The 23,746-nt window shown below is 60.1% G+C and overlaps 2 protein-coding genes across 7 annotated transcripts in view; both read right to left on the bottom strand.

The window, feature by feature from the left end:
• Positions 1 to 786: 786 nt before the first annotated feature.
• On the bottom strand, positions 787 to 11,880 carry SEMA3B (semaphorin 3B). Of its 6 annotated transcripts, none has more exons than XM_029243405.1 (18): positions 9,287 to 11,880; positions 7,589 to 7,790; positions 6,751 to 6,908; positions 6,529 to 6,591; positions 6,005 to 6,124; positions 5,832 to 5,925; positions 5,509 to 5,628; positions 4,428 to 4,573; positions 4,221 to 4,332; positions 4,049 to 4,118; positions 3,825 to 3,969; positions 3,248 to 3,467; positions 2,897 to 2,988; positions 2,779 to 2,820; positions 2,384 to 2,541; positions 2,232 to 2,287; positions 2,000 to 2,139; positions 787 to 1,641 (listed from the first exon to the last, which is right to left on the bottom strand). In XM_029243405.1, the coding sequence occupies exons 2-18, from the start codon at positions 7,695 to 7,697 to the stop codon at positions 1,240 to 1,242; spliced, it is 2,247 nt and encodes a 748-aa protein (XP_029099238.1). In that variant the 5' UTR covers positions 7,698 to 7,790; positions 9,287 to 11,880; the 3' UTR covers positions 787 to 1,239. The 6 variants fall into 6 exon arrangements, 5 of the variants coding, with proteins under 5 accessions (XP_029099238.1, XP_029099239.1, XP_029099240.1 ...); XM_029243406.1 differs by having other exon boundaries at positions 7,589 to 7,775; XR_003796758.1 differs by lacking the exon at positions 9,287 to 11,880 and adding an exon at positions 1,808 to 1,892 and having other exon boundaries at positions 1,417 to 1,641; positions 7,589 to 9,247.
• A 5,109-nt stretch (positions 11,881 to 16,989) lies between these two features.
• Positions 16,990 to 23,746, bottom strand: part of GNAI2 (G protein subunit alpha i2) — a 20,531-nt gene continuing 13,774 nt past the window's right edge. Inside the window, exons 2-9 of the mRNA XM_029242519.1 lie at positions 23,068 to 23,110; positions 22,265 to 22,406; positions 21,932 to 22,092; positions 20,054 to 20,182; positions 19,513 to 19,642; positions 19,275 to 19,428; positions 18,689 to 18,903; positions 16,990 to 18,000 (exon numbers count right to left, since the gene is read on the bottom strand). Of these exons, the coding sequence (XP_029098352.1) occupies positions 18,713 to 18,903; positions 19,275 to 19,428; positions 19,513 to 19,642; positions 20,054 to 20,182; positions 21,932 to 22,092; positions 22,265 to 22,406; positions 23,068 to 23,110 (950 nt within the window). The 3' untranslated portion in view covers positions 16,990 to 18,000; positions 18,689 to 18,712. The remainder of the gene's footprint in view (positions 18,001 to 18,688; positions 18,904 to 19,274; positions 19,429 to 19,512; positions 19,643 to 20,053; positions 20,183 to 21,931; positions 22,093 to 22,264; positions 22,407 to 23,067; positions 23,111 to 23,746) is intronic.

Here is a 23,746-nt window from a genome sequence, read left to right as displayed (position 1 = left end):
TTTGGCCCTTGTCTGTTTAAGCTTTTGGTTAATTTTGTGTTTTCTAGGCTTCAACAGTTTCAAGGAAGGCTCATGATGGCTCAAGGATTTCAACCCACTCCAGCCAAGGGTAACCCAGGTCCCTAAAACAGTCAGCAAGGGACTTCTATACCTATAGGGTAGATTAGGATCTGCAGCCCCTGTCCAGCAGGAAGGCATTTCAGAAGAAGAAGACCTCCGGTCCCTTAATCCTTAAAAATAAAGGGTGTAGAATCCCTCAGGGGGGAATGAGACAGGCTGGGACCTGGGACCCTTTGCTGCAGTGCTTACACCTGGACAAACATCTCCTGGAGCAACAGAATACAGGAAACTGTAAGGGAGTAAAAATAACCACACACACCTGCAACTGGGGCAAATTATGAGCAAGACGCAAAAAAAACAAAAACCCAACTGCCACTTCTGAGGTGTTGGGAGCAAAAGCAGGGGACTACTCAGGATTCCTGCCCACGACACCACCAAGAGGGTGGGCAGACCACCTAAGCCACCCCTCTGGCCTGACCCATGGATGTGCCCCTACTCTCACTCCATTTAAGGAACCAGCTCGGAGCCACCCTCCCCCAAACCCTTGTTCCCCCAGCAAGCAAGCAAGGGCACCTGTTGCTTGTTGGGCACCTGTTTCTTATTTTCACTCCCTTGTTCTGCAGCATGAGCCCCAATAAAGCCTTGCCCGAATTTCTCCTCTGGCCTCTTACCAACTTCTATTGATTAAAGAGTCCAAGAACCTGGGTCAGTAACACTAAGACCAGCGGCTGTCTGATGGGGCCGTTCCAGCTTCAGCTGATAACATGTTTATTGCATTAGTACAGTCGGCCTGCCCCCACCCCCCCCCCCCCTCCCCACCCCCCAGCCTGTTCACAGCTTTCTGCTTACTGCCCAAAGAGGTGGCCCTTCCCCCAGGGTGGGCATTCTGGGCACCTCCCCCACCCAGGTCGTTGCTCGGGGACCCTGCTTCTCTGCCTCCTCCTGACCAGCTGGACCCTGTGCGCAGCCTGGGCCGCCCCTATCGGGGTTGCATTCAAGGATTATTCTCTGTTAATAAATAAGCCGGCATGGCTGCCTGTTGGCCAGGGCCGGTCGGGTCGGTGTCTTCCCTCCACCAGGAACCGCTGTGTGCCGGGGCCCTAGCTGCTTCCCGGGGTCTGGCCGCCCCCTCTCCCTGCTGCTGCCACCTCCCCAGTCCCCAGTGTGGGGACGGCCGAGTCACCAGTGCGCTGCGCTGCGCGGCCCCCGCTCAGCACGCAGTTCTGGGGCGTGTGTCCTCCGGTTGCGGCCCTTCCTCCGTGACTCGGGAGGCGGTGGGCGCGGCGCGGGCTGCGGACGACACATTCGCAGGGAGTTCGTACCACCGCCGCCCGGCTCCACCAGCTGCAGGAAGTCCCGGTACCAGAGCTTGGGGCCCGGCGGCGCAACGGGCGCAGCATCCTCGGTCCGGGCCAGCCTTTCAGCCTGCGCAGCACTCAGCACGTGCAACGCCAGGCGACGCATTGGCTGCGAAAAGCCCTGCTCCACAGCTGCGCACAGGTACACGCCTGAGTCCCCACGCCGCAACCAGCGAAGCAGCAGGCCCCGCATCGTGCGTTCGGCTCGCTCCTCTGCGGGCACCTGCAGGCCGGATCAGCGTGAGGCTGACGTTAGGGAACAGGGCGGGGCTCGCCTGAACGTGGGGGCGCGTCAGAGACCCCCCAGTGGGCGGAGAAAGGGCGGGGCTTCCTTCGGACTGGGCTGGGGCGCGGGCGTCAGGAGCCTAGTTAGAGGAATGGGGCCTCACCAGGATGCGGAGTGCAGGCAAGGGGCCAAACTGGGCGTTAGGGGTCTGGTTGGGCGGAGATTCACTGGGCGGAGCTGGATCGCATCTAGATGTGCGGAGCAGGCCAAGGGCCTCATTAATCAGGGCGCGCACTTCCTGGACGTAGGAGTCGGAACAAGGGCCTGGTTGGGAGGGGAGTGGGGGGAGGCTCACCTGAGTGTAGGCCGCCTCCCCCGCGCGCTGGAAGGTCCACTCCACGCGCGCCTGCAGCGAGCGGGGCTCACACTCCAGGAAGGCGCTACCTCCCTCCACACCGAACACCTTCCGCTCCAGCAGCGCAGGATGGGATGAGTCTAGGGGCAAAGGGAATGTCAGATTCAGACAAGGCAGGGCAGGGTGGGGCAGTCTTTAAGGGTTGGGGGTTGAGAGCAGCTGGGACACTCACCCCCGGTGCACAGTGTGCTGGGGTCGCCGTTCCTTACATCCTGCCGTCGGAACCTCCTGGGGAGAGGGGACATTAGAGCCTCTGTGAGCCCTTCTTTTAGCCAGGGGCAGATAAAGACTCCCTCCAGGCAGCCCGCCCCTGATCCTACCCACCTCTTGGCACTGGGCTGGAAGCGCGTGCACGCGGCCCCATCCCAGGCGCAGTAAGGGTCACGTGCCAAACAGCATTCGGCACAGGCGCGGCCGTGGGCAGCGCAGCGGTGCAACGGGATCTGGGCCACCCCGCTCCGAGAGGCTACGTACAGTTGGTGCTAGGGGTACAAGGGGCTCCAGGCTGACCGAGGGTGGCCCCATGCCTGCCTCCCATAGGTCAGGGATCCCTTCCCCCATTTGACAAAAGGGAACACTGAGGTCTCAGGTCCCACAGTCTAGTGAAGGCAGAGCCTGTACTCGAAACCGGGGCTTGTAATTACCAAGAGAAGAATGGGGGTGGGGGCACCTGGGAACAGGCTGGGTCCATTCCGCCCGCAAGCCTTCTGGTCACTTACCCTCTTGGAGGAGATTTGCATGCTGGTGACAGCAGCTGAGTCCTGAGAGGGAGGAGGGGTGCTGGGATCAGGGCTCCGTGGGGTGGGGGTACCCCAGGCAATGGGGGCTAGGCCTCACCTCAAACATGTGCAGCTCCTCCAGGAGCAGCCCCTCAGCACTAGGCCAGCCACCCCTGGGGACGGAGATCACCTTCAGCACGGTGCCAGCATCTGCAGGGATGAGAAGGTGAGTGACTCCTTGTGTTCCCTGACAGCCAGGGCCAGGGGCCTCCTCACCTCCGAGGCCTCCACCCTCCGCATGGTTGGGATGGTGAAGAATGTGGGTTGGAGCAATCAGAGAAGCATCCAGAAGGAGATGGGGGCATAGCCCCCGGAAAAATATGGAGATGGGACTGAACAGGGGGAGCTTCCACTAACAGGCCAAAGAGCCTGGGCTGGGTCTTGTGGGTGGTCATGGCAGGACCCTGACCTGTGCCAATGAAGAGGACGTCGTAGTATCCGTCAACAGCTGCTACACGGTCCGCAGTGATCTGGGTGAAGGTGTACCCGGCACCCACTTGTTGGAAGAGGGGGCGCCCCCCCATGGGCAGGACCGAATTGTACATGAGGGGGTGGTTCCGGGCAAACTGGATGACATCATCAGGAAAGTCCTTGGTGGAACTGAAGGTGCCAAAGGTCTTGCTGGGGCACTGGGGGGTGGGAAGGAGGCATGACAAGGATGTGGATATGAAGGCCTGGTGGGCAGCCCTCCACAGGACACCTCCCGGAACCTGGAGCATGTGTGAGTGTGTGTGTGCGCGCGCACGCACAGGGGGCGGGTGTTGGACAGAGCCCTGCCCTGGGAATCTGAGAGAGGAGCTTCAGCCTTGCCTTTGGGGGTCTGAGGGGGAAACATCGCCTTCCCCTGAGGAGCCCTGTCTAATGAAGATGATGTTTTCCCACCCATAAAAAAAAGAAGACACAACATTCACCAAGAAAACCCCAGGCCAAGTTCTCCACCCCTGAAGCTTTAAGTGGGTTGTGGTGGGAGTCCCAGGGCTACGCACCATGCCAGGTCGGGGGTAAGGGACACGGCCCTGGTAGGACACCCACTGGTGCACGGGCCCCTCCTTGTGTGCAAAGGGTCCCAGGAAAGCGCGGCGCACATCATTCATGCTGTACACACACACTGCGGAGCCCTGGAAGATGCTGCTGCAGGTGAAGATGTAAGTGGAGTAAGGCGCTCAAGTGGGGCCCAGCCAGCCTTGCCCCACTACCTCGCACACCTCACCTGGTCGTGGAGAAGACAGCATAGAGCAGCGGGGTCCAGCGATCCCGCGAGGACAGCAGGAACACGTCCTCTGCAGGGAAGGGACCAAGTTGGAGGAGGGTGCACAGCCAGGCTCAGGGTCTGCGCCCCTGCGCCCCCTCCCCACACCCCATCCTCCATTATTGGCACTTACGGAGCTGGTCAAAGTTCGTATCGCCCTCAGCACCGGGCACTGAGCACACCAGCCGCGCCTTCAGGAACGTAGTCCACTTGTTGACCAGGCTGCGCTGGCCACCCACGTCGTTCTGCGGGGCCAGTAGGAGGGGATGAGGGCGAGGCCCCAACAGACAGGCAAAGGGGCGGTGGCAGGATCACCGAATGTGGCCCAGGGACTCCTCACCCTGCAGATCTGGCCAACGCGGGACACAGACAGGCGTCCCAGGGCCGGCGTGGCCTCCACTGCCGACTCACGGAAGAAGAAGTAGATCTTGTCGTCGTCCGGGTTCTCACTCTCCGGGATCCAAAAGACCTTGACGAACTTGGGCTCTGACCACAGCAGGAGGCGTGGGGTCAGCAAGGTCCTGGCCCTGCCCCCTGCTAGGAGGCCCAGGCACTGCCTCCCCTTTCTTTCGTGCCGGCAGAAGCCCTCAGGGCAGCAGCTGACCACCCAGCCTCTGGGACCGAGTTCAGATGGTGCTCCCCGAGGACACAATCGAAAGAAAGAGGGCCTGCGAGTCAAGAAGAAGCCACGAGAGGGCAGCAGAGACCATGGCTATCTGGGCCCACAGGCAGGCAGACCCTGGCCAGTGGTGGGCCTCTCGCCTCTCCCCTGGCAGTTCTCTATGCCAGTGGGCCAAGAAAGGAGGGATATGGGGTACCTGGTTTTACCTTCACTCATGAATCTTCCTCTCTAGCAGGAAGTAGATGCCCCCACTCCTGCTTCAAATACTCTGCTGGGTCTCATCACTCTTAGAATAATCTACCCTGGCCCTACCCTGTGCTGACAGTCCAGACCCCTTATCATTGCTCCCTTCATGAGTCTGTTCCTTGGCTTGTTCCTGCCCCCAGGGTCTTTGCACTAATTATTCCCTCTGCTTGGAATGCTCTTATGCTCTTCCCGCAATCCTGCTGTGTTTTGGGCATTAGCGCATACCTTTTCTCAGCAGGGTAGCTTCCTTTCCCCAACCCTCCCACCACCACCACCGCTGCCTAGTCTCCTTTTCCCTTCCTCTCCATTCTCTCATTATATCTCCTGGCCATTGGAACTGATCTTATTGTGTATTAGATCTGAGGTCTGTGAACTCAAAGAGGGCACGGTCCATACCTATCTTGTCTACCCTGTGACCCAGTGCCTAGTGCAGGGCTTGACCCAGGGTAGCTACCTGGTGAGCACTCACTGCTCACTCCCTTTATGGGCCTTACTCAGCACCTGCTCTGTTGGAGATGAGGGCCCCCTCCCAACAGTCCCAACAGTCTTTCACCGTTGAGCCAGCGGGAATCGTGTGGTTCCGTTCGGAGACTTGGACGATGACCCAAGCTGCGGAAGATGGTAAAGTCCCGGCCCATGAGGTCTGCGGCTACTCCCGAGTACAACTCTTCCCCTGTAGACACGGCAAGGCTGCTTAGTGAAACCAAAGGCTCTTGTGGTGGGTTGGGGGCACTATGGAGCTCTGGGGGCTCTTGGGGAGTCAGTGAGGCTATGGGGGATCCCTGGGGCTTTAGGGAGGGTCTTGGGACTTTGTGAGATGCTAGAGTCTCTGAGGGGTTCCAGGAGCTCTCTTGGGGCCCCAGCCTTTGGACTCACCCACCAGCACGGAGGCAGCCCGATGCCTGGGGTCATAAGGACTCTTGCCCTTGCCATCCTCTAGCCTTCGAAGGTCCAGCCGGAGCATGGGCTCCTGGGAGGCAGGGGGGAGTCGTTACTGTAGGCCCTTTCTTACCCTCCCAACCTCCCTCCCTGACCAGACCTAGCCTTACCTCCAGCCGCTGGCCCACCTCCACAAATGCACAGGTTGGGTGGAAGGCCCCTGTGCCACAGGCCAGCAAGTGGGTGCGGTTGTAGGCATGCAGCAACTTCACGAAGTTCATGCACTCAGTCTAGCGCGCACGTGGGCAGGGGCAGGAACAATGAGGCCTCCCCCAGGGAGGTGGCCTTAAGGGCTCCCAGCTCACCAGTGGCACTCCCACCCCTTCTTTTCTGCATTAGCCCAGGCAAGTACTAACATGGGCTCTAGGGGCTCAGGTGCCCTTGGTGACCAGCCCGGCTCACCTCTCACCAGAATGGGTTCATTGGGAAGCGTGCCTGCATTGCCCCCCATGACGCAGAGGCCTCCAAGAAGAATCACATAGCTCCCACCCTGACTCACTACCTCTGGACTTCAGCCACCTCAACCCTCCTGCCCCCATCATAGCCAGAACAGGCAGGCTTCTGTTTTAGCACTGCCCATCTCTAGAGTGAGGGGCTGACCCTCCCCACTCCCACCCAGGCAGCCAACACTCACGCCAATGTCCTTCCCTGCCCAGTTGCACTCCTCTCGCCATTCCACAGGGGCCGGCCAGGCCAGCTATGGGGAGGGTGGGGGAGGGAGAACACAGGTCAGGGACTCAGGATGTTCTCTATGCTGAGGGTGTCGTCCACTCAGGGGGCCCATCCTCCAGGAAGCCTGGAGTGGGGTCCCAGGGCTCTTTCCCGGGGCGGTGCTGAGGCTGGGGGTCCCTGGCACCTTCTTGGCCCGCTTGCTAATGTTGTCCAGGCTGAGGGAGGCCACATGGTTCTCAGCGCCCACAAACAGGCGCCCACGCTCCTCATCCAGCAGCAAAGCTTCGTAGCAGCAGGTCCTCTCCAGCCTGAAGGTCCGGAGACCGTGCTGGGCCTGGAGCTCTGTGGGGTGGGGACACCACTGAGGATTTGCCAGTCATGCTAGAAGCTTCTTCCAGGCCAAGGTTGTACATGTGACCTGGCCCACACACATGTGAATTTACACGCGTGTGAGTTTACACTCAGGGGGACAGGCCCACCCAGGGTCAGAGCTTCCAGGGTGGGCAGTGCAGCCCACCCCTGCCCCCATGGGGGAAGCAGGTGGAGCTTCTAGGGCAACCTCAGACAAGTAGTGTCTCCAGGCGAGTGCACGGGGAGGCAAGGGTTCTGGGGTAGGCCTGCATGTTGGGACAGCCAGAACCCCAACCCCAAAGTCAGGCTAAGGGTTCTCTGCCACCAGCCTAGGTTCAGTATGATACCACTGCCTAGTAACTACCCTGTGTAGGGGGTGTGGGAAGGGGGCCCTAACAGTTCCCACACCTCAACTTCCCTGGGAGCAGGGGATGGAACAGAGGCAGGATCTGTTGCCATGCTTCCTGGGAAAGCATGAGGAGAATGTGGGCAGAGAGCTTGAGGACTGAGGCCAGGAAAGGGTTAATTGGGGATGGCCTGAGCGTGCCCCCAATCCAACCCAGCCGGTGGCACACACACAGTGCAACAGCAAACACAACGCCCCCTACCCACACTGGGCCCCTTTCCTGCCCACCCTGAGGTGGGCCCTCCCGCCTGCCAGGTGCACCTACCTTGGAAGGAGAGGCGAAGGCGTGGCGTGCTGGGGGCAGCACCCCCCAGCACTGCCACCCAGAGCAGAGCCAGGCCTGGGATCATGGCGGCGGCCTCAGCCCGCCCCATCCCTGCAGCTCAGGGAGCTCAGGGTTCAGCGGGCGTGTGTGGAGGAGCCTTGAGCCACCCTGGACTCTGCCCCGGGATCTGGAAGAGAAGGAGCTGCAGCGAGAGCTAGGGAGGGAGGCTGGGGGGAGTCCCCAGGGATCAGATTACAGCCCCTAGGGGAAAGAGGCTGGGGGGTCGCATTCCACTTGCAAGTCCTCCTCTCCCTTGGAGGGTGCCCTGCCTGGCCACAATCACAGACACACCCACGCTGGGCACACCATCGGGGTCAACCCCATACTGGCAGGCGCCTGCCCCACCACGTCACCCTCCCCAGTAACCCGCCCTCACGTACACACACCCACAGGCATTAATTCACAAACTCTGCATGCCTACGTCATGCCAGCCTGGGACTGGGGCTGGGGGCAGTGGGGCACACAGACAAGGTCCTCCTGCAGGAGGGGGCAGAGTACCAACAAGGACTCAGATTGGTGCAGCCATTGCAGTGGTGCCAAGTGCAATGAGCAAAACAAGACAGTCATGGGTGTGACGGTAACAGGAGGGGGGTCAGGCCTCTGGAGGTAGCTGTGCACCCACGGGCCCACAGAGGAACAGAAGCACATTTGGAGCTGGAGCCAATGGTGTGGGCGTCTGTGAGTGTGAATGTGCTTCTAAGGATCCTTTTGTGTATCTGTATTCTGTAGTGAGTATGTGTGTGTGTGGTGTGTATGCAGGCATATGTGTACATATCTGTGTGAAACCATGTGGCATGTGTGTTGTATTACACATGTAGGTGTGGCATGCATGTGTGCACACATGGCATTGTATGCATGTCTACACAGTGTGTACATGTCTGGGGGTGTACACTTTGTAAGTACATACGTGTTTGTGTTGCACATGTGTGTATGTGTTTGTGCACAAGTGTATGAGTCTCTCTGGACATGCAGGTGAGCAAATATTATAACCGCAGCGTCAATCACTGCCTTCAACTCTGAGACACTCCGGAAACCCACTTCTCAGAGGGATAAGTGCAGCCGGGAGACCCAGGGCTGGGCAGACGCCTCAGTTTCTGATTTGGGAGCTGCTCCCACTTGGATCCAGCAGCCCCATCTTTTTGCTTGACCTCTCTCTCCCCACCCCAGAGGGTGGGAGGGGCTGGTCACACACAGAAATTCTGTGAGCTCAGACTTCAGACCCAAGAGGAATCAAGTGGGGAGAGCCAAGGGCCTAAAGCAGATTCTCACCCCCAGCTCGGGTGAGCTGCCCTTCCCTCTCCAGCCTCCAGAGTCTCCCTGAGCCTCTCCATCCCGTCTTCGCCCTCAGGGTTTCCCCATCTTTGAGACCCTCCACTTCTCTGAGCCAGAGCCCTTCCCTGGACCTCTCAGATGGGGTCAGGCTCTGGCTGCAATGCCCACCCTCCTTCCCAGAAGTTGGCTGGGCAGGTGCCGGGCACGGTAGCCCTGGCGTGGGGCTAGGTCCTGGGGTGCATTCAAGCAAGGGGCACAGCTGCCGGGGCACGTTCCAGACTGCTCTCCCCAAACCCCCGCCTAGCTCTGCCGCTTCCAGACCCCTCCCACCCTAGGACTCCCACCTCCCTCCTTCCTTCCACTGACACTTGCCGCTGCCTCTTCTGGGCCCGTGAGGTCTGCGACGTCACAAAACACCAGGTTGCCTTCCCACACTCCACCGAGAGCTCCGGCATCAGCGGCTCCTCACCCTGGCCCCTTCTCACCCTGCAGAAGGGGAGAAGCCGAGGGGCCCTAGGGCACCCTCTGACGGCTCCTTTAAGGAGAAGCCCCCGCCCCCACCAAGCCAGCCGCGCCCCGCCGTCAAGTTTAAGGGGCGGATCGGGTGACTGGGCAGGCAGCCGGACCGGCTGGAGTTGGTGGCCAGAGCGGAGCGGGCACAAGGGAGGGGCGGGTAGGGCCGACCCCTCCCCCCGTAGGGCTTCAGAGCAACAGGATGCCCCACGCAGCGGTCCTGGAACTGAGGCCGGCAGTCAAGGCAAATAAGGAAGAAGCAATAGAGACCCCCCTAGCCCCAGGCAGCTCTGGCAGAGGGATTGGTCAGATGGGGCACCCCCAGGGACTCGTTTCTTCACTTGTCCCTCCATAGCTGGGAGCTGGAGGTGGGTAATGAGGGGCTCAGCTGCCACCTCAGTCCCCAGGTGCCAGCTGGGAAGGGCCGGTCAGGGTCAGAGGTCGGAGCGGGGGTTCTCAAGTGGAGGTTTGATGGGCCCCCAAGACCCTGCCCCAGTCCTTCCTTAGGGCTTGGGCCACTTAGTACTTCTGCCACCTGGCTGGCAGTGGCTTTGATGACAGACAGTCTAGGGCGGGAGAAGAGGGCCAGAGGGGCAGGCAGGGCAGGGAGGCAGGCGGCAAGTCTCACTTCTGCACTGCAGGGTGTGGGACCATCCAGAGCCCCGTCATGACCGGTGGTCCCATGTCTCTGCTGGGAGGTGAGGGGCATTCTATGCCATCTCCATGAACTTCAGTCTTTCTTCCAAGGTTGAAGGTGGGAGGAACTGCCCCACCAAACACAGAGTGAGGTACCCAAGGGGGCTTCAAGGATAGGATGGGGCTCCTACACCTCAGCGCCTCAGTTGGGAAGGGTCTGGGGTCTTGGCCTAAAGGTGAGTCTGGTGGACACACCCTGTTTGTACTGCCAGGGCTACTTCCTTGGAGGGGTTGAATGTTGACAATGGTCAAGGAGGGCCCTCAGGTCCACCTGGGTGAACATACCAGGGCTTGAGGGTGGGCTTCCACCCCTCAATCCCCCCAAAATGCATCCTGCTGCATCCTCCCCAAGGCTATCAGCAGCTCCTCAGGGGTCTGTGAGGGAGGCCATGTGGGCACTTCAAGTGTGCATGGCTCTGCTGCCCATCTCCTGCCGAGTCCCTGGAGTAGAAGTGTCTGTGTCCATCCAGGGTGGGGCCATGCCCCTCTTTCCTGAACCTCAGGCCTGGTGTTTCTGGCCCAGCCTGGCTGGCTGGTGGGCAGGTGAAGGGTGGGGGTTAGTGGGAGGACCAGGGGCCTTCAGGAGGGGGAGTGGGGGTGACATAACCCTGCCTGAGCTCCTGGGCTTCCAGGATGTGGCCTCTCCCTCCTCCCAGGCTCTTTTGCCTTGGACCCGGGCAGCGTCCCCTGGCCTCATGCAAGCAAACAAAATTCTTTGGCTGTTTACAATTTTCCACCCAAGCAGCCAAGATCAGCAAGTGCCTTTGAGGTCCCTACCCAACTGCACGGTACCCCCTACTTGCCCCCACTGCTTTTAGTTCTTCAGGCCCAGGTCCCAGCCTCTGTTTCATCCCCACCCCCAACCCAGTGTCCATACTGGAAAATGGGACCAGGACCCCCCACCATCTGTCCAACACCCTGGGACTCAACCCCCAGCCGAAGGGACTGGGCTGTTCCTGACTCACCTGAGCCCTTGGCATTGCCTTCCCACTTCCAGATGTGTCCCCCTCCCTGGAGCAGGAAGGGAGATCCCCAGGAGTGGGAGCTCAAGTTGTCCCCATCCCCACAAGGTCTCCTTTCTGCTCCTCAGCCCCAGGTCCCAGCGTATGCAGACCCTGGGTAGGAAACTTATGGAGGCAGCCCCCTAGGGGCAGGGTCACTGGCTGTGGGTCACACTGGGCTCTGGAAGTCCCCAAGGATTCTGAAATCATGCAGCCTGGGCCTGGGTCTCGACAGAACGGAACAAACCAGGGGAGGCAGCTTGGGTCTCTGGTGCTGCCTATCAGTGGCACAGCCTGCCAAGGCCTTGGTTTTTCCTTCTGGAAATAAGTGGATTGTGCCAAGTCCCAGCACCTGGCTCCTCAGCCCTCATCGCCAGCTGGGCCTGCCCCTTGCACCCTGCCTGGACTCTGGGTGGTGCGACTGGGCTGGGGTGAGACATCCATTTGAGGAAGGCTACAGCCAACACTCCCAGTGCCCAGCCTTGGCTGGGTTGGGCCTTGGCTCCCCACTCACACCTGCTTTAGCCATCAGGGCTGGTGGCTCCAAAGTCTCAACCTTTCCCTCTTCCGGTCACGTGGGTACTAGGACGTGCTACCCTGAGGACTTAGGCATGGGGGGAGGGAAGCGGTGGAAAGTGGGCCCTGGAAAGCCCAACTGAGGCCTAACTTCCCTGACAATCTGCTATCCACTCCAGGGGATCTCCCAGGAAGGGTCTTTCAGGCATTTCCCTCATCCACCCCCCACCTGGTTTCCAGGCTCCCCAAGGACCCCCAGCCCACCTTTTTGGAAAGATGAGCTCCTCCCCTCCTTCCTTGCCTGTTCCCTTCTGAGGGCCAAGTCAGAGCTGAGGTGGAGGGACTGAGGGAGGGGCCGCCCGGAACCCTGGGCCTCTAGCTGGGGCCCTACCCCCACCCGCTCCGCCCCAGCCCTCCGCCTCCTGCACATTCCTCCCTGGCTGAGGTCAGCCCCTCCGCGATGGGGGAGCCCCCCCCACCAGCCACATCACAGCTCTTCACTCACTTCTGTTTTCTTCGTTGCCCAACGGGGGTGGGGGGTGGGGGGAAGAGGGGCCTGGGGGTGGGGCCTCCCTCTCCTCTCCTTCTCCATTGCCTGGGGGAGGGGGGGAGGAGTTGCCAGGAATGCGGCAAAGTAGACTCCGGAGGCACCCTGTACTCATTAACATACATTAACATAAATGCTACATTCCCTTACTAGTCAGGGGGAGAGACTCTCAGGAGTACTGGTTGGGGGCTCAGGATGCTCTGGGAGGGCAGACCAGAGCCCGCCCCAAGAATCCACTCCCCAGTAGCCAGAGAGGGGTGGGGTTGAATCCTGACTCTGCTGCTCACCAGCTGTGTGTCCCTAGGGGGAGACTGAACCTCTCAGATCACTCTCCTCACTTGCCCTGCCGTTGTAAGTGGTGGGCCAGGCAGGTCTGGCACACTGTGGGGTACACAGGTGTGCACTCCAGTTGTCATCTCAGCGCTGGGCATCCTGTGGCATGCAGGCCTGGAGGCCTCGAGGGAGTCACTGCTGCCCCTTCCAGCCCAGCTTCATGGGGCCCTTTCTCAGACTTGACTCCCCTCCTGCCCCCTTCCCTCCCCTCCCCACCCCGCCACAAGCCCAGCCCCCAGCACAACAACCTGACCCTCCACCTGAACCTCCTTCTCTCCCCAGCCGCTGGGGATTCCTCAGTCTTCTTACTCCACAGATCTCCAACCCACCCCCAGCAGTGCCCATGCCCACACCCTCCTCCCTCCAGAGAGCCCCCAACTCAGGGAGGACTTCTGTCTCCTTTAAGATAGAACAAGGTCCCAGCTCCTTTCCCTGCAGCTTGAAGCCTGACCCCTTCCCCAGGTACCCAGCCTGGGAGGCCCCGTGGTCCTTCTGCCAGTTCTCCTCCCAGTGCCTCCCTTCTGCAGTACCCTGCCTCCCCAGCTCCTCACTCAGAGGACTTGCTGAAGCCCGCGGACATCCCAGGCTCTTAGCCAGGCATTCACACACGCCTCCCTGGCTCGGCCCTGGCTAACCCTGCCAGCGCTCCAGCTACCCCATCTCTGGGAGGTGGCAGCTGTTCCTTTGCTAGGACTTAGCTTGGGCTGTGCCCTCTGCCCTTTTGCCACCTGCTGGACTTTTCCTCATCACCCACTACCCACTTTTCTCTGTGAAGACCCAGGTGCTTATAACACCAGGTCCAAGCCTCTCTTCAGGGCTCTGGGTTCCCCAGCAACCACCATCCCATCCCTTGGGGGCCCCAGGCACAGGGAAGCGAGAGATACAGTGCCCGCAGGAAGCCCGGCCACCTTCCTGGGCCTGCTGAACCTGGGTGAGGATGGGGGGTTGATGGAGAAGAGAGACTTCAGCCCCCTTCAGGATTCAGTCACTCAGGCCTTGACTCCCTCCACCCACAATGAGGTCAGAAAACAGAGTAAATGCCAAAGAATGTCAAACCGATTTTTCTCCTAAATAAGATCACCTGTGAGGTCAAGTCTCCTGTAAGGGTGGAAACCAAAGCAGGGAAAAGAAAGAGATCCATGGCCTTGACCCCTGCCCCCTTGGATACCAGTGCCCGTTGCTGTGTGGTTAACTGAGGAGCTGATTGGCTGGCAGGCATGGACATACTTGGGGTCACACAGCTGCACGCAGGCCTCAGCTGGCTTGAGGCTCTCCTTGGGGGTGTGCTGGGAGCTGGCTTCCGCTTTGGGGGTTCAAGGGGGACTTGGCGGGGGGCTTCCCTGGTGGTGCAGTGGTTAAGAATCCGCCTGCAAATGCAGGGGACACAGGTTCGAGCCCTGGTCCGGGAAGATCCCACATGCCATAGAACAACTAAGCCCGTGTGCCACAGCTACTGAGCCTGCACTCTAGAGCCCGCGCACCACAACTACGGAAGCCCACGTGCCTAGAGCCCATGCTCCGCAACAAGAGAAGCCACTGCAATGAGAAGCCCGCGCACAGCAACTAAAACCCAACGCAGCCAAAAATAAATAAATTAATTTTTTAAAAAGGCGGCGGGGGACAGACTTGGGGGAATGCACAGCCTCACGGCAGGGATGAGGTCCCCTAGGATCTCTTTTAGGGCAACAGACCCAAGGATTGGGGTCAGTGGTTTGGGAGTGGGCCTGGACCCAGAACTCAGCCAAGAGAAGCTGCAGTCCCGTCCCTGACTCCCAGGGCAAGTAGGACCTGGCTGGCCATGCCACAGGCCAGGTGGCTGGAGTCAGGACTTGTATTCTCCAGCCTTCATGGCTGGCTTGGCATTCTGGGGTGGGGGGGGGGTATGATTCTGAGGGGCTCTGAGGGGAGTGGGAGGATATCCTGACCTCAGGAGGAGCTATGGGGCTGCCCCGAAACATGGTAAGGGGTTATTCTAGGTCTTGGAATCTCCTACAGCCTCAGAGGATCCAGTCCTAATGGGGCCCCCTCCCCTTTCTGCACCTGGCATCTGGGCCTCCACCCACCTGCTGGGGGTGGGAGGTCTGGCCCAGGGGAGCTGGAAAGTGGTTGCAGGCCAGGGCTGGCTTCTCCCCACAGGGTCTCCCTACATCCTTCCCTCTTCAGAACTCTCTCTCAGAGCTTGTCTCTTTCTCTCTTCCCAGCCGTTTCCCCACCCACCCCACCCTCCCAAATGGGTTAAAAATAGCCAGGCTGCTACCACATCAGTAGCCTGAGCAACTATTTGGAGTGGGGTGGGCCCTCTGGGAGATGGATCAGCCTTGTGGTGGTCCCCACTGGCTGGAGACAGCCTACCTCAAACTGGGATCCACAGCTTGGTCTGGGAGCAGAAGCCTGTGTCCTTTGCCTGGCTCTGCCTAAGGATCCTGAGCCTCATAGAAGCAGCTACCCATGGGTGGGGTCAGGAAGATGGGCCTTCTTAGGCTGGGAGAACGCTGGGGGACACACAGCCAAGGAGCACTGAATCTCTGGCTCTCCTCACCCAGGGATGCGAGACGGCTGAGGTACAGCCCTGAACAGTTCTAGGCAATGGGGGGATCCCCAGGAGTCACCTTCATGGAGTCCCTCCTGTTGGGGTGCAGGACACCTGGGATGCACCCCCCTGCCTACCGCCCCCCGTGGCTGGGAATTTCCCAACCAAGAAAGACAAGGATGAATTGAGAGGCCGCCCCCACCAGTGCTGGGACAATGAAGCCTTATGCTCTCAAAATCAGAGCAGGGGTAGGAAGGCCAAGGGCAGGTGGGGGCCTAGCTGTCTGCACCCAGGGAAGTACTGCTTGCCAGGAACCCACCCAGACCCACTGCCAAGCCGGGTACAAGGGGATCCTGGCCAGAATCCTGCGTGGCCCACTCAGGGAGGGAGACGCTGGGTTCATCAGGCAGACAATGCCAGCTCCTCAATGGTCCCTCTGTGCAGGGTTCTCCCTCAGGACGGAAGGAAGGAATCATCTCTGTCTCCCGCTTCCTGCTGGGCGGATATCAGGGCACCGGAGCTCCCACCCCGCCCGCACATCTGGGGTTCAGCGGGATCCAGGGCTGACCGCTGAGGGCAGGAAGGGATCCTGGCTTGGACGTGGGATTCTGTTCTCCTTGTCAGTCGGCGATCCTCAGCCCTCAGTGGCAGGGGTAGCAGGAAAGGCCCGAGGGACTGGGGCGGGGACGGGGGGTGGGGGCCGTTGAACTCCTTCCGAAGGGGCGGACACAGCCTCTCATCTCTCGCCAGGACTCGGGACCCCGAGGCCGAGGGGAGACTGGCAGGTGTGCGGAGGCGGGGTCCCAGGTCCCCGGCCCTACCCTCCCACTCGCCCCGCCCTCTCCGCCTCCGCGGCGCCGACCCCGGCCCAGGCCGCTTTGTCCCGCCGAGGGCGCGGAGCCGCCGCCGCCCTACAAAGCTGCCTTTGTGCCCGGCGGCCTCCGCAGGACCCGATGACGTCAGCCTCCGCGACCGGCCTGGCGGGGCCCAGCACGGGCTGCTGCGCCCTCTGGCGGCCGAAGGCGGAAGAGCTCGCCTGGGAGCCCCGCCCAGCAGAGGAGGGCCTTTTACCGAGCCCTTCCCACAGGCTCAGAGGGCTGCAGACCCCTAGGTCCAGGTGCCTTGCCTGGAGCTAGGGGCTCACCCCACAGGCACCCCGGCCCTGTCATCTGCTGCTCCCTCCTCCAGCAATGCACGAGCACTTCCCATAGCCTCATGGAAGGCTCTGCACTGAGAGCCCAACGTAGCCATAGCCCTGCAGCTATCCAGCTGCCCTGCCGGTGGCTACAGTCACACTGAAGTGTAGCCACCTGCCTGTCCCTACCCTCCTCAGGTTTGGAGGGGGACCTCTTGGTCAGAGACCTTTCTGAACATGTCTCAAGGCCCCTGCTGTCCTCAACTTTCTGTTTAGTCAAGCCCAAGGGACTTCAGTTCTGGGCAGGGCTCTGGGCAATGTCTCAGAGCCCTGGGAAAGGACCCAGGAAGAAGGGAGGGTGTGCAGGGGGCTGCAGCCCACCTGGCTGTGTGGCCTCAGCAGCGCACACTGTCCCTGGGCCCTGGGCCTGGGAGGTCAGAAGTCACATTTCCTTCTGCACTAGACTCATTGGACACTCCTCCTGCTCCCAATGTGGAAGAATCCCTTAGGAGAAGAGCTCCTTAAGAAATCTGCCCCACTGTTCCAGAAGGCTGCCCCAGACCCAAGACTGCAGAGGTGCTGAGGGAAGAGGGGGAGACATGGAGGCCCCAACATGTAAGATGACTAGTCCAAGGGGGAAAACTAAAGTGGTGAGTACTGGGCCTGAGTATGACCTGCGAGCTGAGTGCCCAGGGCCCTGCCACAAGTGAGGATCCAGGTCCAGACTACCATCACCTTGGCACATCTTAGCCTGGGTCTCTGCCCCCTGGAGAGAAGAATGCCGAGCAGTTCTTGGTATTTCTTCTTTCTACATTTTATTATTTCAAACCAGGTGAACAATTCCATAAAACATGTGAAAAAAGCAAGGAAGTGTTCAACACTGAAGGACCCGGGCCTGGGGTGAGGGCATGAGGGGCATGGCCCCTCAGCAGGCAGCGGCGGTTCCTAGGTTAGCGCTAAGGAGCTACATTTAGGTTAATGGAGCCAGGGCCCAGGGCCGCTGGGGCGGGGCCCTCAGTGACGTTGGCAGTTGTCTGGAACAGCCCTTGAAACCCAGTTCTGTAGAGGGCAGGGCAGGGGCGCCGCCCGCACAGGGGGCAACCAGCAGAGGGATGGGTGTAAACACGCAGACACACTCAAGGCACGGAATCATGGGAAGGGGGTTGGGTGGTTGCTGGTCAGGACCTGACAGTTTTAAATAGTTTTTCTTCTAAAAAGTTTTCTAGGTTTGCAGTTTTCTCTCTCTTTTTTTTTTCCCTTTGCCTTTCTTTTTTTTAAAAAAAAAAAAAGCTACGAGAATGAGCCGGTGGACTGTGGTCTCCAGGAATGGTGGCGTCTCACGCTTCTTGTGCTTTTTCCTTTGGGGCCTCCGAGTGGCTTAGGGGGAGGGGGTTGGTGGGGGCAGGAGGCTCCCTGTAAACATTTGGACTTGGGTTGGGTCAGGGGCTGATGCTGGGCGAAGCCAGGGGTCCCAGGCTGGAGAAGTGGGTGCCCCTCCAAACACAGGCCTTGGGAGACTCAGCATGTGCTCCCCTCCCCCATCACAGAACAAGACAACAGTTAAAACCAGAACAGATGCCAGGAGGGGGTACGGTGGCCATTCCCTGCACCTGGGATAAGGGCAGGCTTCAAACAGGGAGGCCTGTGGCAACCCTTCCCCCAAGTCTCTGGAGCTGAGGGAGGGGAGAGGGGGAGCCAAGAACAGAGAGAGGAGAGAAGGGGAAAAGCGGCCAGGGGGACAGGCGGGGAGCGTGGTCCTCTTGCCCCCATCTTCCTCAGGGGCTGGGGGGAGCAGAGTCGGCGGTGGCCCTGGAGGTGGGGGACAGTCAGGGCATGGGTCGGGAGGGAGGGAGGTAGCCAGTGTGTGTCTCTCCTCCCGCCTCCCTAGACAATGACCCTTCTCCTTTTTCCCCACCCACTCGTTACCAGGGACACAGTGGCCGCCCAGAAGCCAGTGTGTGTTGCTGGGTTACGTGGGGGAGGGGAGTCTGTAGCACTGGCAGAATCCTCCCCACCTCTCCCAGGGCTGGTGGGGCCAGCCTCAGACCAGGGCCCTCAGGTAGGTCAGAGGGGAAGACAGCAGGGATGAGTGCAGAGCTGGTCATACTGAGTGGTGGGCAGCTGAGGCAGCTGGGCCCCCTCTGTCATCTAGATCCTTCAGGCTAGGCCAATGGCCTGGTGGGTGAGAAAGTGAGTTTTCTCCAAAGAAAATCGGGACAGCCCTCTAGTTCTGTCCCAGGACACAACCAGGCATTTCTGCTGTCTGGACCAATGGGCAGAACGGAGCCCAGGCTTACCTGTGCCACCTCCTCAGTGCCCTGCACTCCATCGCCCTCCTGATTCAGCACCTTGTGCCTCCCTCCCCTTGCCCTCTGGTCTCCTAGCGGGTTTCCAAGTTCACCACCCCCACCTGGACCTTCCCCAGCCCCAACCGTGTCCCTTCTCTGGGCTCAGTGGCCCCACTTTGTTCCTCCCTGCCCGGCCCCCTCTGGCTCACCATCCTGCCAGGCCCCGCTGCCCCTCAGAAGAGGCCGCAGTCCTTCAGGTTGTTCTTGATGATGACATCGGTGACAGCATCGAACACAAACTGCACGTTCTTGGTGTCAGTGGCGCACGTGAAGTGCGTGTATATCTCCTTGGTGTCCTTGCGCTTGTTCAGGTCCTCGAACTTGCTCTGGATGTAGCTGGCTGCCTCATCGTACTTGTTGGCCCCTGTGGGAGACAAAATGGTGAGGACTCGTGCTGCATGTGCGGCAGGCAGGCCTGTCCCACAGGTACAGCGAGGTTCTATGCGTGTGAACTGACAAGCATATAACGTGTGACACTTGTGAGAGGGCACAGGCACGTCTGAGCGTGCAAAGAGGGGCACCTGATTGTGTGAAGGAGGATGCTCAGTGATGTACAGAGTACATGCCTGAGTGTGTTAAGAAGGGCCTTGGGGTGTACAGACACAAGTATCGATATGTAAGCCTGTGAGGCACCAGCCCTGGCGTGTGTCCCACAGTTACCCTTCTGTCCAGCGGGGGGCGCCCGTGGGCCACCTGGTCACCACCAGCTCCTCCCCAGAGGCCCAGACCCCACACCTGTATACTCAGGGAAGCAGATGGTCAGGGGGCTGTGTGTGATCTTCTCCTCGAACAGGTCCTTCTTGTTGAGGAAGAGGATGATGGATGTGTCCGTGAACCACTTGTTGTTGCAGATACTGTCAAACAGCTTCATGCTCTCATGCATGCGGTTCTGGGGGCAGGACAGCGCCTTCAGCACCAGCCCCCGCCGCCACCACTGCCCCCCCCCTCCCCCAGTGGCCTCCGGGCCTCTCACCATCTCCTCGTCCTCGGCTAGCACCAGGTCGTAGGCGCTTAGAGCTACGCAGAAGATGATGGCTGTGACGCCCTCAAAGCAGTGGATCCACTTCTTCCGTTCAGACCGCTGACCACCCACATCAAACATCCTGCAAACACAGCACCTTAGCTCCAGAGAAGGGAGTTCTGGGAGAAGGTCCCTGCCCCATTTCACAGGTTGATCGACTGAGGACAGAGGCCTGCTCAGAGTATGGTGGCCGCCTCCACGGAATCATCCACGCTGGCCCACCTCACCCCTGGGGTTCTAAGCCAGGGCACGTGTGGCCCAGCAGGGTCAGGCTGGTCGGCAGGGTAGGCTGCCTCCACATGGGGCAGGGTCAGCAGAGGCTGTGAGCTGCTGGCAACCACAAAGCCTTAAGAAACTTCAGAGTGGGGCTGCGGATCCTGGACCAGCCCTCGTTCCCAACAGCCATCGGCAGGCCCTGGAGTGAGGATCTCTTCCCTGTCACCCGCAAGGCTGGCAGCTCCTGCCCCATTACCCTGCCCACACGCTCGCTCACTTGAAGTGTAGGTCTTTGAAGGTGAAGTGCGTCTCCACGATGCCCGTGGTCTTCACGCGAGTCCGCAGCACATCCTGCTGCGTGGGGATGTAGTCACTCTGTGCAATGCGCTCCAGGTCGTTCAGGTAGCTGGGATGGGGAGTGGGGCATCAGTGGGGGCCACCGGGCCCCGTTCCCTCCCATCCCCTCACTTCCCAGGCATAGCCCTTGCCTCTTTAACCCTTGCCTGGACTGCATTCACTGCTCAGATGAGGAAACCTGCACTAGCACCCCTGCCTCCTGCCTGTGGAATGGGCCTGGGAGGAGGGGCAGCTCTGTGGCTAGCCAGCCAAGCCCCAGCACCCAGGTCTGAGGCAGGCCTGCGTCAGACAAGATCCAGGGTGGTGGAACTACAGGTGAGGGCAGTGGGAGGGGGCAAATTAGTCCTTCAGTGAGAGATTCAGGATGCTAATCGGCGTAATTATGGCACCCGCCACAGAGCAGCCTGGCATGTCCTTCGATGCAGGGCTGGACAGGTTGGGGCCTGCCAGGCCCAGTGGGCTCTTTGCCCAGTAAAATTTGGGCTCCTCAGGGGGAAAGCACGAACACTCGCTTGGCGGGGGTCCCAGGGGCTCCTCATTACCAGCTCTCCTAATTAGTATCCAAGCTGCCCCGGCCAAGCCCTGAGACCAGCTCTGCTGCCTGCCTCAATATCCTTGCTGTGTCCTGTGGGTTGGGTCCAGGCCTCCCAGCCACTGCCCAGTACCAGTGTCTTGCTCTTGGGGCAGGGCTGCTGGGGCGAGCCCTTGGCTCCCACCAGCAGCTAGGCCAGAGGGAAATGACCTCAGAGACGCAGAGACAGAACAGAAAAACAGGAAGGGCTATGGGGAACCATGACGCATGTGCTGTGACCTGCAAACTGTACCCTGCCCCCTACTGAGAGCCTCCAGCCCAGAGGCCTCATGGTGGGTTCCCCACTAGTTTTTCCCTTGTCCCCAACAGGTGGGCTCACCCCAGGGACCCACTGCCCCACAGCAGCCTTGGAGGATTGCTGTGAGGAGGGGCTGCAGTATGCCTGGTCCCTGGAGTTTTCCAATCTGCTCCCCACCTCTGGGTGATCTTGTCATGGCATAAACCTGCCTGGGAGGGCAGGGCCCATGTTCACTGCTGAATCCCCACACCCAGAACAGTGCTGGGCACAAGGTGGGAACTTAATGTCTGGGGAATGAAGAACAGGGATGAGGATGATGGAGGAGTGGGAAGTAGCTGGAAGGTGGCCCTACGCTGCCCTCCTTGAGTATCCTGGGCACTGAGATGGCAGTGGTTGATAGGACCCACCCCTCCTTGCCTCCAGGACCCAAAAGCTCTGCTGGCACTGAGCCTGTGACCTCTGGGGAGCACCCCCGCCCCCGCAGTGTTTGGCTGTGACTCTGCAGCTCCTGTGGGGGGCGTGCACTCACAAGTGCATTCAGGCCCCGGCAGGGAGAGTGGGGCGGCTGTCCCTGTGACTGGGGCAGGGCTCAGGTGCCATGGCCAGGCAAGATCAGCCTCCCACCCACCTTCACAGAGGTCCAGCCCCTCTCTGGGTGGGCTCAGGATGGCATGGGCAGTGGGACTGGGAAAGCTGTTCAGACAGAGGGACTGGCTTAAGCAGAGGTAGGAGAGGAGAGATGAGAGTACAGGGCCAGCAGCCTATCTGGGTGGCACCATCTGTTTGGATGTCCCTCCACAGCCCTGCACCAGGCCAAACCCAAGATCACCAAGACCTTGGCTGACAGTCAGCAGCTTCATGAACAGAGGCTGGCAGTATCTTTTTAAGGGTGCTCAGGCCCTCTGGTTCAGGCTATAGTCCAGGTCTCCCCACACTGCACCCCCAGCCCAGCCCCTTGGAGTACTCACTAGGCGGCAGAGTCGTTGAGCTGGTACTCCCGCGAGCGGCCAAAGCAGGCCTGCACACCATGGTCAGCCCAGAGCCTCCGGATGACACCAGACAGATCCTCAGGGAGCACGCCCTGTTCCTCAGCCGTGCACGACAGTGCAAACAGCTGCCTGGCGTCGTCCTGGGCACAGCAGTGAGTGGTCAGCCAGTTGCAGGAGCACACCCCCACCCCACCTGTCAGAGGCAGGGAGGCCTCCGGAATGAGGCCCAGATTGGGGTGTTCTCAGCTTCCCCAGAACAAGACTTGCCCTGAAGCCTTATGGGAGGGAGGCAGGGCTGGGGAGTCCACGTACCGCGCGGGAGGGGTCAGCAAAGTCAATCTGCAGATTGCCCATGGCTTTAACAATGGCCATGATGGACTGGATGGTGTTGCTATAGACGACTGCCCGGTACTGCCGGCATTCCTCCTCTGAGTAGCCATCCTCATGGATGATCCTGGCAGCCAGAAGTCAGGGGTTAGAGTGTACAGGGCACAGGGACCTCACATGGCTGCCTGGGGCTGCTGGGGCCTGGAGAGACCTACTTCAGAAAGGGGGAAACTGGACTTCCCTGGTGGCGCAGTGGTTAAGAATCTGCCTGCCAATGCAGGGGACACGAGTTCGAGCCCTGGTCCGGGAAGATCCCACATGCCGCGGAGCAACTAAGCCCGTGCGCCACAACCACTGAGCCCGCGTGCCACAACTACTGAAGCCCGCGTGCCGCAACTACTGAAGCCCGTGTCACCTAGAGCCTGTGCTCAGCAACAAGAGAAGCCACCGCAATGAGTAGCCCGTGCGCTGCAATGAAGAGTGGCCCCCACTCGCCGCAACTAGAGAAAGCCCGTGTGCAGCAACGGAGACCCAATGCAGCCAAAATTAAATATAATATTTTATATATATAATAAATATAATATAATAAATTTAAAAAAAAAAAGAAAGGGGGAAACTGCCTCTAAACCGCTCGGACCTGAGGATGGATGCTGCCTCTGGGAAGGTCCTGGACCTGGCTAACACGGCTGGGCCTATACTTGGGCTGGGTATACTGGACCCAGTACAGGCCCAGAGGAAGAAGAGGGGAAATCAAGGTTTGGAGGCTGCCTCCGGCACACAGCACTTACTTCATCTGCTTGACAATGGTGCTCTTCCCTGACTCCCCAGCACCTGGAACAAAGGGTACAGTTGGTCAGGGAGCAGGCCCAGTGGGGCTACAGAGGTAAGCCAGCCACGCGGCCTAGCGGCAGAACTCACCCTCCCCATCAATTGCACAGTGAGATGGAGGCAGTCGGGCCTGGTGGGCAGCAGAGCTACCAGGGGTGCAGCTGGCAAGGCCACAGGGGCGAAGGCAACCTCGGCCACCTGGATCCCATGGTGGACTCACTCCAGGCCCTCGCTTCCCACAAGGTCCACTGCCCACCATGGCTCCCCACTTCCCTGGTTGAGTTCAGGGGCTTCGGCTGGAGACTTGAGGCTCAGGAGTCACCCTGTCATCCTCACACATGCAGGCTTGCCACTCTGCAGCTAGTGCTCCCCAACATGGTGCCTAGGCACAGCTAGCAGAGGAGCCCTGCTCACTCCAGTGGGGCAGCAGCCCTCTCTCCCTCCACTCTGAGCCGCAGCTGCCAAGGGGCCTGGATCCGGGCATGGCGTCATACCCCTGCCTCCCAGACATGGCCCAAGGCCCAGCGCCCTGCTCACTGGGCCCATGTCTGCTCTGAGCAGATAGAGACCAGGACTTGGGAAACATGCAGTGACACACACACACACACACACACACACACACACACACACACACACACA

The sequence above is a fragment of the Monodon monoceros genome, unplaced genomic scaffold (assembly GCF_005190385.1).
Source record: "Monodon monoceros isolate NGI ecotype Baffin Bay Population unplaced genomic scaffold, NGI_Narwhal_1 Super_Scaffold_3, whole genome shotgun sequence".
Lineage (NCBI taxonomy): Eukaryota > Metazoa > Chordata > Mammalia > Artiodactyla > Monodontidae > Monodon > Monodon monoceros.
The sequence above is the reverse complement of the archived record's forward strand: the minus strand, read 5'-3'. Positions and strand labels throughout refer to the sequence as shown.